At 42.2% G+C, this 16,856-nt stretch overlaps 1 protein-coding gene across 2 annotated transcripts in view; it reads left to right on the forward strand.

The window, feature by feature from the left end:
• The window catches only part of plxnb1b (plexin b1b), a 94,909-nt gene that overhangs the window by 56,054 nt on the left and 21,999 nt on the right, over window positions 1-16,856 (forward strand). For both annotated transcript variants that reach the window (XM_085272845.1, XM_085272846.1), the window contains exons 3-7: window positions 5,180-6,344; window positions 8,461-8,643; window positions 15,153-15,281; window positions 15,529-15,629; window positions 16,710-16,842. In XM_085272845.1, coding sequence (XP_085128971.1) covers window positions 5,190-6,344; window positions 8,461-8,643; window positions 15,153-15,281; window positions 15,529-15,629; window positions 16,710-16,842 — 1,701 coding nt within the window. In that variant the 5' untranslated portion in view covers window positions 5,180-5,189. The remainder of the gene's footprint in view (window positions 1-5,179; window positions 6,345-8,460; window positions 8,644-15,152; window positions 15,282-15,528; window positions 15,630-16,709; window positions 16,843-16,856) is intronic.

The raw sequence follows: 16,856 nt of genomic DNA on the forward strand, positions 1-16,856 counted from the left end.
GCTGATGTGTCCTATGGTTTATTTCTAGTAGTCCTTCTGTTTGAAATAATCAAACTTAATGAGATGGTCATAAAGTCCAAAAATAGACACAGTGTCTTCTTATGTAACAGTGAGTTTTATGAGTTGCCCTTACATGGTGGAATGAACAGGTTTCCATACAAACAAGGCTTACATACAGCAGCATTTAATATAGGTTAGAATTAGTAGTTAGGACTACTAACTAGACTAATACAATTACATGTGTAGTCTTGACACATATACAGTGAACTGTATAAACTGGACAGTGGTTCTTCAGCCGACATATCCTCAGCATAACCATGTTTAATATCCACAAAACTCAAGAGGTTACACACACACACAATACAGTAATATTATGTTGAAGCACAGTGCGTATCACTCCGCGAGGCTGCCTACGAGAGCCGTAATGCCGTAATGCTCCCACAATCCATCAGCTTCGTAGCTTACGAAAGTCGTAATAAAACATTTTTTTTGACAGATTTTCGAGCGCCGTGCACCACATAAAATCGTTTCGAGGTCAGTAAACACAACCAGAGTTCATACATAAGGGGCACTGTCGATTTTCCAGAAAATCAAAGGATTGATTTTAAGTGGGCGTGTCTGTGAAGGTTCTCAGTCATCCAGGTCATCGTAGTCAAAGGAGCTTGCACTGAAAAGCGTCTGGACTTCTTTAAGTTGCTTGAAGATGTTTCACCTCTCATCCGAGAAGCTTCTTTAGTTCTAAGGTCAAATGGTGGGGAGTCCCAGATTTAAACCTAGTGGGAGTTTCCCCCCCAAAGAGGGGAAAAAAAGACCCCTGATGATCCTCTAATCGCCTGAGCCTAGGTGTGAAAACGTCAAGACTCTAGAACAGCATCTAAACAACTCCTCAGTTTATGATTCAACAATCATGAATGCAAGAAAGTGACTGTGCAAAAATGGCATTCGTGGGAGAGATCCAAGACACGCAAAGTCTCATCTCATGTTTTCCAGAAATATCTTGACGATCACCCAAGTGTTTTGGGAAATATTCTGTGGCCTGACAAGACAGAAGCATTCCATAAAAACAACATCATATGAGCAGTCAAACGGGGGCCTGTCAGTTTGACTTGGTGTAATTGGAACCATGAATCTCTACCAGAAAATCCTGAAGGAAAATGCCCGGCCATAAGTTTGTGGCTGAAGCTCAGGCTCACTTAATTATGCACCAGGACAAGAGGAAGACCAGTAGCAGGGCACCTCTGAATGGCTGTGAACTGGCATAGTCCAGACTGAAATCTGATTGAAGTGTGTTCGCATGACCTCAGACAGGCTGTTGATGCTCTCAAGCCCTCCAGTGAAGTTAAAACAATCCTGCAGTTTAAAGGGGGCCAGACTTGCTTCAAAGATGCGAAAGACTCGTTGCAAATGATCACAAATTCTTGATTGCAAGTTTTGGCGTCAAGGGTGGCACAAGAATTATTAGATTTAGATTTCATCTACACTATGTGCTCTGAAGCAGCCTTTTGTGTTTGTTTGTTTTTCCCCCGTTGTTTCATTTCATGTCCTGCCTCAGTCATTTTGAGACAGAAGTTAAATGATGTTAGTGGACAAAACTGATGTTGATCACTGCTCCTCCTCCGTGATCACACAGGTGATACAAGAGAGCAAGCTTTGCCTGTTTCGACTATAGCATATCTATAATTTCTCTTGGCTGTGTCATGTCAACGTTAATAACACAATTACCTGAAAATAAAAGGAGTCAATGACCCCATTAGGAGGACAGAGAAATAGCCTTGCATTAGCTAGTTATGAACTAGTTATAGAAAAAATTTTTTTAGTCTTATTGACCATTTAAAGCACTTCAGAAACGAGCCATATTTAAGCATACATTCATAGAGTGCTTTATTCGCCATACTTTAGTTTATCTGACGTCCGTTTTCAGTTTAGAGTTACCAGTTAGCCTAACACATATGTAACCTAACAGACCACAGACCTTGGGTTGGGGGAGGAACCTGTAGTACCTGTAGGAAACCAACGCAGGCAGAGAGGGAACTCTCCACAAAAAGGGCCCACTTTGGGTTTGAACCAAGAAGATTCTTGGGAGACGGTGCTGATTGGTTCATCGCTCTGCTAATTTCAATTGAATTCAGTTTTATTTCTACAGCGCCAAATCACAACAACAGTCGCCTCAAGGTGCTTTATATTGTAAGGTAGACCTTACAATAATACATTCAGAGAAAAACCCAACAATCATATGACCCCCTATGAGCAGCACTTTGGCAACAGTGGGAAGGAAAAACTCCCTTTTAACAGGAAGAAACATCTGGCAGAACCAGGATCAGGGAGGGGCGGCCATCTGCTGCGACTGGTTAGGGAGAGAGGAGGAAGACAGGATGAAGACATGCTGTGGAAGAGAGACAGAGATTAATAACAAGTATGATTCAGTGCAGAGAGGTCTATTAACACATAGTGAGTGAGAAAGATGACTGAAGAAGAAAAACTCAATGCATCATGGGAATCCCCCAGCAGCCTACAGCTATTGCAGCATAACTAAGGGAGGATTCAGGGTCACCTGGTCCAGCCCTAACTATATGCTTTAGCAAAAAGGAAAGTTTGAAGCCTAATCTTAAAAGTAGAGATAGTGTCTGTCTCCTGAATCCAAACTGGAAGCTGGTTCCACAGAAGAGGGGCCTGAAAACTGAAGGCTCTGCCTCCCATTCTACTTTGCTAACATTGGTTTATGCTGTAACTGTTACAACAGCCATAATATACAAGTATAAGTAAATATATTTCTCAAGGACAAGAAAGTCTTACCAGATGTTGGTAACCACACGTCCAATCCACACATGCAAAGACATCAAACCATAGGTGTCCATAAATTATGTGTAATTATGAGAAATGACACAGGGGAAAACGTACTGGATGACTCTTCTGGTAATTCTTTTCACTCTTCGGTTTGAAATTTTACAGGGAGCACCTGGTCGCGACCGGCTTCTCCGGATTATGGCCTCAACAATGCTCACTGGTACCTTCAGCAGTTTAGAAATTCTTCTGTAACAAATCCCATCAGTATGTTTTACAAGAATAAGGTTGCAAAGGTCTTGAGAGAGCTCATCATGAGATGTTTTATAATTGGGCTCCACTACAGTAGCTTTGCATGATTCACAATTCAAAAATGATCTTTATCTATGTTGGTCTTGAGTCTTTGAGCTCATCTGCCTAAAGATGTTTTTCACTGTCATGTTGAGAAAACTTTTTTCTGATTTGTTGTCCTTTGCAAATAAAGGACAACTAGAGCATAGCCAGCCCTTTTATTTACATCGTACAGACTCAAGAGTAGAAGTGTTTAGAGGAGGATTACTTGTTCGTATGCTCACCTCATTATTTTGGTCATGATTAATATTAATATACAGTGGGGCAAAAAAGTATTTAGTCAGCCACCGATTGTGCAAGTTCCCCCGCTTAAAATGATGACAGAGGTCAGTAATTTGCACCAGAGGTACACTTCAACTGTGAGAGACAGAATGTGAAAAAAAAATCCATGAATCCACATGGTAGGATTTGTAAAGAATTTATTCGTAAATCAGGGTGGAAAATAAGTATTTGGTCACCTCAAACAAGGAAAATCTCTGGCTCTCACAGACCTGTAACGTCTTCTGTAAGAAGCTTTTCTGTCCCCCACTCGTTACCTGTATGAATGGCACCTGTTTGAACTCATCTGTATAAAAGACACCTGTCCACAGCCTCAAACAGTCAGACTCCAAAGTCCGCCATGGCCAAGACCAAAGAGCTTTCGAAGGACACCAGGAAAAGTATTGTAGACCTGCACCAGACTGGGAAGAGTGAATCTACAATAGGCAAGCAGCTTGGTGTGAAAAAATCAACTGTGGGAGCAATCATCAGAAAATGGAAGACATACAAGACCACTGATAATCTCCCTCGATCTGGGGCTCCACGCAAGATCTCATCCCGTGGGGTCAAAATGATCATGAGAACGGTGAGCAAAGATCCCAGAACCACACGGGGGGACCTGGTGAATGACCTGCAGAGAGCTGGGACCAAAGTAACAAAGGTCACCATCAGTAACACACTACAACGGCAGGGAATCAAATCCCGCAGTGCCAGACGTGTTCCGCTGCTGAAGCCAGTGCATGTCCAGGCCCGTCTGAAGTTTGCCAGAGAGCACATGGATGATACAGCAGAGGATTGGGAGAATGTCATGTGGTCAGATGAAACCAAAGTAGAACTTTTTGGTATAAACTCAACTCGTCGTGTTTGGAGGAAGAAGAATACTGAGTTGCATCCCAAGAACACCATACCTACTGTGAAGCATGGGGGTGGAAACATCATGCTATGGGGCTGTTTTTCTGCCAAGGGGACAGGACGACTGATCCGTGTTAAGGACAGAATGAATGGGGCCATGTATCGTGAGATTTTGAGCCAAAACCTCCTTCCATCAGTGAGAACTTTGAAGATGAAACGAGGCTGGGTCTTCCAACATGACAATGATCCAAAACACACCGCCCGGGCAACAAAGGAGTGGCTCCGTAAGAAGCATTTGAAAGTCCTGGAGTGGCCTAGCCAGTCTCCAGACCTCAACCCCATAGAAAATCTGTGGCGGGAGTTGAAAGTCCGTGTTGCTCGGCGACAGCCCCAAAACATCACTGCTCTCGAGAAGATCTGCATGGAGGAATGGGCCAAAATACCAGCTACTGTGTGTGCAAACCTGGTAAAGACCTATAGTAAACGTTTGACCTCTGTTATTGCCAACAAAGGTTATGTTACAAAGTATTGAGTTGTATTTTTGTTATTGACCAAATACTTATTTTCCACCCTGATTTACTAATAAATTCTTTACAAATCCTACCATGTGGATTCATGGATTTTTTTTTTTTCACATTCTGTCTCTCACAGTTGAAGTGTACCTCTGGTGCAAATTACTGACCTCTGTCATCATTTTAGGTGGGGGAACTTGCACAATCGGTGGCTGACTAAATACTTTTTTGCCCCACTGTATATACCGCTAAACATTAAAGTTCAGTAAGGTCTTGTGTTTCAAATCATAATTGTGTTGTCAAAAAGAGATTAAAAATAGATGGGTGGATGGTTTCTAAAGTAAGTTCTGTTATGTGTGAATCCATGATATAACTTCTGTGTCTGGAAAATTCTTTGACATCCTGTGTTTTGTTCTTTCCCTCAGCTCTGCCGCCATGCCTCTGGGGATGGTGCGTCTTTCATTGTCAGCAGTCAAAACGCTGCTTTCTCTCCTGCTGCTGGCCACTGGCTGTCCCTTAATTTTATTTCCTATAGGCACTGTCCAAGGATCAGACTCATTCCCATCCAATTTTTATCCTACGTTTATCCGAAATGACACTCTGTTTGAGCACCTGGCCCTGCATCCTAACCCCAACGTGGGTCGGGTCTACGTCGGGGCCCGAAATCGCCTGTTCCAGTTGGATCCCTTCCTCCAACCTGAGCTACAGGATGACACAGGCCCCGTTACAGACAGCCGGGATTGCTTACCTCCTGTAACTGAGACCAACTGTCCTCAGGCCCGAGAAACTAGCAACCACAACAAGCTCTTGTTGGTCAATCCTTACTCTATGGAACTTATAACCTGCGGCAGTGTCAACCAAGGAATTTGCCAGAAGCGTAGCCTGGATTCTGTGGATCAAGTGCTTTTTTCCACAGAGAGGCCGGTTGATACTCAGTACGTAGCGGCTAATCACCCTAATGTTAGTACTGTTGGGCTTGTGGTTCGCTCTCATCCTGACAAGCAGCCTGTTTTGTTTGTGGGTCGGGGTTACACCAGCAGCCATCCGCCTATTTCCACGCGAAACCTTGCCCAGGATCCCATCTTTTCCTACGAAGAGACTGCCAAGTTGGCCGTGGCTGGCCGCCTCTCAGAGTATGATCATAATTTTGTTGCCTCGTTCGCCCACCGTCAGCACGTGTACTTCCTTTTCTACAGAAGGGACCTAAAGTCGCCATCGCGCGAGTACCGTACCTACATCTCTCGCGTGTGTTTGGATGATCAGGCCTATTACTCCTATGTGGAAGTACCGCTGACATGTCGTTCAAGGACGGGTAAAATTTACAATCTCTTGCAAGCTGTCCAGCTGGGCGTGTCCAAAGAAGACGTAGGGGGCCGGGGTTCAGAGACTCTAGTTGGTGTTTTCTCCACTCGTTTGGCTTCAACTCGGCCCAGTGAGGAGTCGGCTCTTTGCGTGTTTAACCTTGAAGATGTAGACCGCAGGATCAACTCCACCAGAGACTTTTGCTATACACAGATGGGTAAAGAAGCAGGAGTGGAGGCAGCCTACATTGAATATGACGTCAAATCCAACTGTGCCAATCTGCCAGAGGTGAGCTCACCTGTTGAATCAGCTGGTTTTTGTTCAGCTACTTAATGTCGTATGGTTTTATTTAAGACACAAAATTAGGGTGAAACGCTTGCTATTTCTGCTCGCACTTTGCTTGTAAACTGCTTGCTTTGCTTGTTGTGCAGATATTGTGAAACTTGCATTAGGAAGTGAGTTTCTTCTGTGAAGCTGCTCAGTGGTCAGCGTTCAGTGACGGAGCTCCGCTCCCGCGTCACTGTGTAATTGTAGGTTTGTGTCTGAGAGGGTGTTGCTAAAAGGAAAAATTACTGCCTACAAGAATAATGATAGCCTTCCATTATATTGTGTAAAAATGTAATTTGTGGTTATGAAGACCTTCCTTGTTCCTGGACTATTTTCTTTCCTGTGAATGGAAATGTTCACACAAACTGAAAGTGAACGCAGTAAACCATTAACTGTGAAAGCTAATACGCAGTGCACCATCACTCACCTTGTTTTCATCATTCTGTTTGCAGAAGAACATGTTGTTGTACTCTAGTGATGACTCTCCTGAGTGAAAGCTAATGTTAGTGCATCTGTGCACAGCAGTCCTCTTCCAAGAGAGGGATCTCTATACAAGACAGGAGTTGAAATTTAATGTAATTTCTTTCTAAGAGACGGTATCGAATTAGACCTCTTAAATCCAGCTGACTTTTTGTATGTATCCTTGTGAACACTGAATTTGGACAGAATGCTTGACATCCCTCTGTTATCGTTCTCTCGTTTGCAGTAGATGTGAGAAACCCGTGCAGCCACACACAGCCGATTGTCTTGAGGGGAGAATCTATAGCAGGTGGTGCAGTTTAATACAATTACTGGTCAGGGAGGATCGATTGAGGCATTAGCTGTACTTAGTGGGGTGGAGTTGGTAGTGTTTAACAAGGCCTGACAAAGAGGTATCCCTCTTCGTCAAGAAAGACGAGAGAGAGAACAAGATTAAGGGATACAGGCACATAGTGTGACAGAGAGATGTTTTTGAGTCCAGGTAAATCATAGCAAAGCAGATGGTTATAGGCGAACAGTAGGGAGGCATCTGGAGCTGAAAAGAGACGTGATATGATGAGGATGTCAAATCTGGCACGCAAATCATCCCCGTTCACTGTTTGCCACAAATGCTCCATCTGTAGCAGTGACAGAGTCTCACACCAGCTCTGAACCACTGGAAACGGCTTTTTTTTTTAATGCTGATCAGGATTTGTGACTCATGCCTGACATTAGTGGCTGGAATGCACTTCAAGTGGTCTTTTGACCTTATGGTTACTCTCTTGTGCTTTTACTGTCCATATAATTTATGGCTAAAAGTCCGGATGATCTAGTGTGCACAGCACTCGTCAGCCAAACCAGCAGGTCGCATGCAAGCATCCAGGGCATGTTCCTAGACTGGGTGTCATAACTTTAGAACTCTATTCTTAGCATGCAGTGTTCTTTGTTTGTTTTCCCCTAATGCCTCGGTTCTCCCGATGTGGACAAAGCAGGCCCTTAATTAGCTTAATCAGTCCTCTGTGAAGCTCCCCATATGGTCAGCGACATGTTCACAGTCAGGCTCAAAGCTGTGTGCAGTGGTTACATCTGAAAACATGTTTTTACTGAGCTTCTCTTAGGATGAAGCCAAAAAAGGAATCTATTCATAACACCACACCAGCCAACAACACGCAGTCCATCAAAACAAGTAGCGCTCGACAGGCCGGGCTCAGGTTCATCCCCTCTATTTCTTACTGTTAGGACAACCAGTGATGAAGCAATGACCCCGATGTAACATTCTTGTGGAAAAACAAATGGCCTGGAACAAAAAACAACTGCCCTGCAGCCAGAGCGAGGACTCTCGCCAGAGCTACACTGTGGAGAAAAAGCAAATATTGTGTTATAGTTTTAGTTTGTTCCCAAACCCCAGCCCTTTCACAATACATCCTGCTGTGATTTTACTGCAGTAGGAGCGCTGCTGTTATATTTTTGGCTACTGGCTTAATAACAACTCACCCGAGGGCTTCTTTGTGCACAACACTAACTGAGGAGTTTACATTTAATTTGTTCTTTATTTGTGTTTTGCTTGAACGTAACACGGACTGCAAACGGATTTTCTCTCCTGTTCCCCCACTGTTAGAATACCCTGGATGCCTACCCCTGCGGCTCTGACCACACCCCCAGCCCCATGGCCAGCCGGATTCCTGTGGAAGTAGAAACCATATTAGACAGCCCTTCTGCCCGTCTTACTGCTGTGGCTGTCAGCAGCAGAGTGGGACATACCATCGCCTTCCTGGGAGACTCCAAAGGGAACTTACACAAGGTAACATGGCTCATCGTGTTTCAGGACATGCACAGACAGGTTGCGCTTGGATTCTGGTCTTAAGAAAGAGCATTTTGTGCCAACTTTGATGTTCTGCACAGATTGTGGTGGAACGTTCTTTTGTGCTTGTTATTTTGAGTTCAAACCCTGAACCGTAGTAACATGCTGGGTGTATTAACTGTAGGGCTGCCACAAACGATTATTTTGATAGTCGACTAGTCACCGATTATTTTTGCGATTAGTCGACTAATCAGATCATCCATTGGACGTAAAACGTACAGCTTATTGCACCAGCAGCATCTGCTCTTATATAACTATCATTAGCTTACAGCTTTAAGTGTTTAAGGTCTGTGCTAACTAAAAATAAAGACAAGATGATAGTTTATTAAATTTTAATGAAATTTGCAGATTGTTTCGGTGAAGTTTAATAAACTCCTTGCTATCTAAAATATAACAGGACACTGGAGTATATTCTGGAGCATCTCACACTTCTGATAATCAGCTGTCTGCTTGACGTTTATTCAGCTGTGTAAAAACTATAACTTTAATCTCAGACAAACCGATTTACTCAGGAACAAATACAATACTAAAAAAAAAAGCCAAACAATAACATTTTTAAGTTATCTAAGTGACTCATATATATTTAACCTGAGTAGCGAAAGACAGCGGTGGGTTTGAAAACGATTTGCGGGGAGTCCGGTGTTCTCACGGCGCTAGTGAGCCTAGCCCCGGCTCGCTAACGAGCTAGTGGGTAATAGATGTCTCCGAAAACGTCGGAGCACTTTTGAAAATATGTGGTGTCCTGATAAACTGAGCAGATATTTGAGATTTACACAGCTACATTCTCGCCTGAAAATATGTTAAACGTTTATTTTGTGACCCAGAAAGAATAATAAGAGTAACATTAAAACTAACTAGCTGCCGCCATTGTTGGAAACTGCGCTGGGCCGCGCTATGAATTCTGGGACACAGCTTCTTCTTCTTCTTCGGGGTTTAACGGTAGCTGGCATCCTTGTACATGCAGTGCTGCCATCTTCTGTTTCAGTCCGTTATTACACTCTTAAATCCTACTACTCATTCCTGCGTCCTTTGGGATCTTACAAAGCCTCAAACGACGCGTCGACTATTAAATCAGTCGTCGACGATTTTGATAGTTGACGTAATCGTGACTAGTCGACAAATCGTGGCAGCCCTAATTAACTGTAGTGTACATATGCAGAGATCAGCTCAGCAAACATTGAGCTCAAGTCTTCCCTCTGTTCACCTCCAGACACTGGCTGCTCTCTGCTGTCAGGTCTGAAATCTTTGTGTTTACAGACAGACGGGCTACACTTGGTACACCCGGAGTAATCTCTACAACATCATCCTGCTGGCGGTGGAGTTGGGTTTCTAGCAGCAGTCTTACCTTTTTAACAGTGTGCTGAAACATGAGACCAGTGCAGAAAAATAAACAGTATGAAAAACACCTAATCCATCCACTGATACTTTCATTATTGAGAATGAATGTGCTTCTGTGTTTTTAATACCACACTGCTCCATAAGAGAATTTGTTTATAATCTTTCCTCTCTTGCTTAATGCTGTTTATTTAAACCTAAGAGTTCACCTTTTTAAATGCAAATGTGAGCCGGTAACTGGACTTTACTAATATCACTTTTAGCCACTGAAACTATTTTTTGTTTAATAATTAAAGTTAATAAATTTAATGTGGTTAAAAAAATAATGATGATGTTATTAACTATTTTCTGCTTTTTGTAAATACTAAATTAAAATTCATGATAATTTTTTAGCCTTAAAAATATCATTTTGATTAAAGAGCTTGTGCTGGTGGATTAACCTTTACAGAAACGTACAGTTGAAACCAGATATTTACACAAACTTTTTTTCCTTTACCGTCAAACATCAAATTGGAGTAAACTTTTTGTTTCAGATCCATAAATATTCACTTTTTTTTGTCTTTGTGACATGTCAGAATAAGGAGAGAAAAAATGTATTTTTTATTACTTTCCTTTGTATTTGAGAGAATTGCCCCAAAACGGTTTCCCTTATCCTTCCACAAGCTTTCTACAGCAGTTTGCTGGGATCTTGGCCCACTCCTCTCGACAGAACTGGTGTAACTGGGTCAGGTTTGTAGGCCTTCTTGCCTTTTCAGTGCTGCCCACACTACTTCAGCAGCTTGACTTTGTCGTCCTTAAGACATTTGTAACTAATTTGGAGGTATGCTTGGGGTCATTGTTCATTTGGAAAACACATTTGCACCCAAGCTTCCTTCAACTTCCTGGCTGATGATGTATTTTGTGAAGTGCACCAGTCCCGTCTGCAGGATGCTGCCACCCCCGTGCTTCACAGTCAGGATGGTGTTCCCTCCTTTTCCTCTATGGAATAATCTGGAGTTAATAAACTTAGTGTGTGTATACTTCTGACTTTGGTGAAAGTAATAATAAAATACACAACAATGTTCTCTGTCTTTACTCTGTCATTTCACAAATACAACAAATGTGTTAATATTTATTAATCTAAAACAAAAAATTACTGATTTGATGTTTGACAGTAAAGAAGTGTATGTAAATATCTGGTGTCAACTGTAAAAATCAATTTAGGTAATCACCATTACTGTTAATTTAGGGCAGCTGTGGCACACAGCTTACACTGGGTGGTGGTCTAATAAAACTGTTAAGCTCTGTGTACAAGTTTTGAATTTGATTATTTAATAAACCGGACCTCCGTGTCATTCTAAAATAGCAAAGCATGAGAATGACTTCTGTCCGTAAACACTTTTGATTTTGAACCTTGTTGCTGTAGAATCCAACCTCTTCCTCAAAGATGCTCGTTTTGAGTTTAAAATTTCCTCCTGCATCTGGAGACAGAGATATGTGCCTTTCCTGGTAGCGGTCTCCCTCCACTTCTTGGTTTGCCTGTTTTATGTATGTTGTACATCTTAACATGGCTGCATTAAAAGATTCAGGGGGACAAAATGGATTATATCTACTAGAAGCCCAAATGAGCTGGTTTTTGTTGTGTGTCGAGCAGTGTTGTTACTGATGCTACAAAAATACAGCATTCAGCCTGAAAGCAAACAAAATCATCTTAAAGCTGAATGTCCACCTCTGTGCTCATTGGCCCTGTTTAATTAAACCTGTTAAAGCTGCAAATGTGTGTGATATTTGGCACAATCCTGTGAACTCTTGTCAGAGCTCTGTGACAGTGGGTACCAAACATGAGAAATACAGACACAGTTCATATTGAATGAACTGTAAGCTTTCGGCTCGGTGACCAGATTGTGTGAAGCGCGGTGGAGATGACATGCTGTCAGTCGGATTTCAGAGGTACCTGAGTCATCCAGTGCTGTGGGTTCTGAGGGAGATCAGGTTGAAACTTGGTAATACACAAGGAAAGACAGACGATTCTTGTTGTTGGCGCAAACGACCATCAGAAAAAGCAACAAGATTAGAGTCTGCGATTGAAGGACTGACGCCGACTTTGTGTTTGTTGCTGGCAAGCCTAAAAGATGCAGAGAATTATGTTAGAATGATCTAAAATATGTTTTTATTTTGATAAACCGTAACTTCAGCAACAAGATCAGTTGGCCCAGCAATTCCCTTGTTACGAGGAATTTGTAGATCGTGAGCTCGTCTGCTCACAGTTGGCTCTTTGTGTGGTTTTCCTGAATGGTGACTTGTGGTCAGGGCCCCCTGCACAAGCAGAAACGGCACAATGACGCCTATTAACATGTTTTCTGTACGATTACGTCACACTAACCCAGCTAAACCTTAGAGAGCTCCACTTTTGTGCACTGTCATCGCTGACTGGCAGACACATGCACTTCAAAACAGAGAGCCTCATTCAGAATTGAGTTATTGATCATGACAGCAGACAGTGTCAGTTTCATTAATGAGCACTTTGTCTGTGCAGCCACAGACGGTCAAAATACACATATATATCTATATATATCTATATCTATATATATATCACATGTATATATGTATGTGTGTGTTTACTGTATGAATAAAAGGGGAAATTCCAACATGTGGAATCGGTTGAAGGTCTGAGGGTCCGATTGTGGTGGATGATCTGATGTGGTGACTCCCAAATGCAGAGAAAATCTTTGGTATGTTTGTTGAAGCCAGCCAAAATTCTGACTTTATACTATGACAGTGTTTTTAGGTGCAGGTGCTCAAAGTGCGTTGAAATTTGCTGATTTTTAATTTCATCTACTGCGTAATTGTTTTTGCAGTACATGAAATTGAAATGTTAAGGACTGAAATCCATTTCACATCCAATGCGAGCGTCACAATCTAAAGTCAAACTCAAGCATCAGCATCATGGGAAATACTTGTAGATGTGGCCTGATTGGTGAAGCCTTGCCCGTCTGGCCTCTCTAAGATGGTCTTTTTATACCCGGCCGTGTTCCTGCCAGTGAACTGAATGAGCTTCCAGTCATTTCTTTTCAGTACCACTGTTGGTGCCCCCACTCCAACTATTTTGAGACAGTTTTCTGCCATCAAATTCAAACTGAGCTAAGAGCTTTTGCAAGATACCAAACTTTTTTGATTTGATTGGTTTTTTTGTGTTTCTTTGTTGATGAAATGTGGCTTTGTGAGATCTGCCAAACAGCTGAATCCTGTTTTTATTTACATCTTGTACAGAATGCCAACTTTTTTTGGAATCGAGCTTTTGCTCTGTGTAAGCACAGAAATGATCGCAGGGTATAAACAGAGTTGGTTTAGCTCTGCATTATCTTCTAATTGAGACGTGGTTTGTACAGAAACACTGTCTGTGTTAGGGTGCCAAACGGGATCTGTTTTTGTTCAGACGCTCGGATTAAAGTCAGTCTCATTTGCATTTTAGATCTGTTAGATCTCCAAAGAAATCGAGAGGCTCTCTGTCAGATTTCCTCAACGGCCAAGAAAATGTCTTTTCTTTATTGATTGTCATTCATTATTCAGATTAAACATATGTGGATGGACAAACCTTTGTAGCCATAAGCCATTTTCACATATGCACTGTAGCTTTGTTTACATACATGCTGTCTTCACCCACAGAAACTGTACTGCTCTTCAACCAGTGCATTGGTCACAGTGTGAGCAGTGTGATCTCTGTACCAACACCTCCTAAACTTTCTAGCATAAATAAATATAAAAACATCAAAGCTAGTATTCATTCACTCAGTACTGAACAAAACACACTGAAATCGAACAAATCTGATGTGTTCACACTCAAAGGTTGTAAAATACCCCAACACAAATAAGTTAACCTTTGGTTTGATAAGTCGTGTTGGTAGTTTAAGTGTGATATGCAAACTGCTGCAAAGTTTTGAAAAAACGCAGCCTTCTGATGTGGTGTCAGTCAGTTTGAGAGATGGGCAAGCTCACACTGGGGTGTTTTTCACAGGTTCCACCCACTGCCACCCACATCATTTCTGAATCTCTAGAGCCTGCTGATGTAAGAGTTTCTTGCTGGTGACCAGTTACAGACGGCTCTAAACTGGTGAAAATATCTCACCCAGTTGAAGTAGAAGTTAAACCTGGCAAGTGTCCCGGTCACTGAGGTCTGATGGGGCCCGTGTGAAAATGTTTCCTTTCTTGTTCCTGTTGTGTGTGAGAACACACAGCTTCAGTTTCAGACCTGATGGCTGCTATGTTTAAGTGTTGTTTAAAGCTGTATGCGTGTTATTGTAGAAAATGTGATTCATGAAAGAAAGCGTAACAAACCAGATTGTCACTGCAGGTACAACAATATCAGAACTATGGCTGATTTACAGTGTGGGTAATGTAATTATCAGGTTTTGACTGGAACGTGTGGAATAAAAAAGGCCTCTGAATCTGCAGCTTTAGAAAAATATTTTACTAATAATGAAAAGGGGCACAGTGGTTAGCACTGTTGCCTCACAGCAAGAAGGTCCTGAGTTCAATTCCACCATCAGGTCTTTCTGTGTGGAGTTTGCATGTTCTCCCCGTGTTTGCGTGGGTTCCCTCCGGGTACTCCGGCTTCCTCCCACCGTCCAAAGACATGCAGCTTGTGGTGATAGGTTAATTGATTAATCCAAATTGCCACTAGGTGTGAATGTGAGTATGAATGGTTGTCTGTCTCTGTGTGTTGGCCCTGCGACAGACTGGCGACCTGTCCAGGGTGTACCCCGCCTTTCGCCCTATGACAGCTGGGATAGGCTCCAGCGCCCCCCGCCACCCTGAAAAGGATAAGCGGAAGCGGATGGATGGATGGATGAAAGGGGCTACATGTTTTAAAGATTTACAACTAACTGCAAAAAATCCAGAGTACCTTTCAATATCAACAACCTTAAAAAGACCATTTTGAGCTACCAGTTTGACAAATGGTTAAATTGAAGGATTTTGCAGTTCCATCTCTGAATAAAACGGGAAAATAAGCTGTTTATTTTTATGTTTTCATTATAACTGCACTTTCCTTTTTAAAACTGAGCATGTGAAGAGATGCATATTCATGTCAGCAGCCGGTTCACCTGTTATCTAATCGTTCATATTTATGTTTGCAGGTGTTCTTGGGGCCAAACGGTGAGGTTGAGGAGTACTCTGTGACCCCCATACAGCAGAATGCAGCCATCAGCTCAGACCTCATCCTGGATCAGAAACAGGAACATCTCTTCATCATGACCCATAACATGGTACACACACAGTAACTGAACTCTTATAGCCTCATTTCTTTACAGATAAATCATTTTAAACCTCATGTCTAACCCAGTCTCACTTCTTTTGCTAAAGCGGCATGTATTTGGGATTATTTTAATGACCACTGGGAAATCTGGGCTGCCTATTCTCTCATTTTTTTTATTTTTTTAAAATCAGGAGCTTTTAGGAGCTTAGTGTGGATGGTTTGCATGACTGAACTTGATTGTGTTGTCCTGGTTCCAGCTGCAGAAGAGGCCAGTGGCTGAGTGTCAGCAGCATCCAGACTGCCACTCCTGTCTCTTGGCCCACGACCCTTACTGTGGCTGGTGTGTCCTGGAGGGAAGGTGAGATCGATATCAGCAGTTATGGCTACACTAAATATAAAATACAACAGTCAAGATTTATTTGGAGTTCATACTGATTCATTTTATTGTTTATTAATATAATTATAAACCAAGAAAATGCCAAAAGTGCAGAAATGTGTTTTCCTTCTTTCTTTTTTAGAATGTTTAAATTACCTTAGCAGCAGCCACAGTGGTCACACGTTTGTCACTTTGTACTGTGATGTAAGAGATGAGTTCTAGCAGTTTCAACATGCAGAAAAAGTCTAAATGAATCCATTAAATCCCAAATTCTTCCCAGCAAAATGAGATCATGCATTTTACTCCTTACTGACTTGGCCTACACACAGTATGTTTAATTTTGCTAATGTTATAGGGGGTTAAAACGGCAACAATTGTTGCCGGTGGGATTACACGGCTTTAAAAAAGAACCTTAAATTAAAGCAAAAGCAAAGCTATCAGCTAGCAATAGAGGCTACATTATACCAGACAAATTAAGGGGGAAAAGCTTTGTTGTTTTACTTCCTTCGTAGTTTCTTTGATAAGCAAACTTTCTTACAGTGTTTGCTCAGGTTTTACATCATGATATGTATTATAAGCTAGATTATTTCGTGTTACTTAAAATAAAGATCAGTGCAAGCATGTGAGGAAAATGGTAGCAAACAAGAAACCTCCTGGCAAGCTTGTTAGTTTTTGAAGTGTTTCGCCAAGTCGGTTTGCTCCGGTGGGATTGTGTCTGAATATGATTAAAGTGCCTCTCTCTGTTCTGTCAGACTCTCCTTCCCTGCTCTCTCCTTTGCTCTGCCTTACCACCTGCCCTACAAGCGTTTGCACGTTAACTACTTCAGTATTTATCTATTTAAATAAAATACTACTGGACTGAATCTTATTTGAACAAGATGAGCAATTTTGCTTTTTGTGCTGCCGCTGTACATTCCCACTACTAACAGGTTGAGCCACGTTTAGTTTAACTCTAGATAGAAACTGGCCTTCTGCTTGTGTTTTTGACATATGTAATGGAGTTAGGGAGCCTTGCTTCAGCTTGCAAAACAGTGAATATAATTAACTCTGCTTTCCCTGCAGGTGTGTGTTGCAGTCACAGTGTGCTCGTGGGAGCTACCCAGGGCAATGGTTGTGGAGTTTTGACATGGAGCAGCAGTGTTTGGTGGTCCAGGACCTCGTCCCCTCCAATCTCAGCAGGGAGGAGAGCAAGATGGTAGGTCTACGTCT

The sequence above is a fragment of the Mchenga conophoros genome, linkage group LG5, assembly GCF_057382185.1.
Source record: "Mchenga conophoros isolate Kocher_MC1m ecotype Shallow Benthic linkage group LG5, M_conophoros_male_GT1.1, whole genome shotgun sequence".
In the NCBI taxonomy this organism is placed as follows: Eukaryota; Metazoa; Chordata; class Actinopteri; order Cichliformes; family Cichlidae; genus Mchenga; species Mchenga conophoros.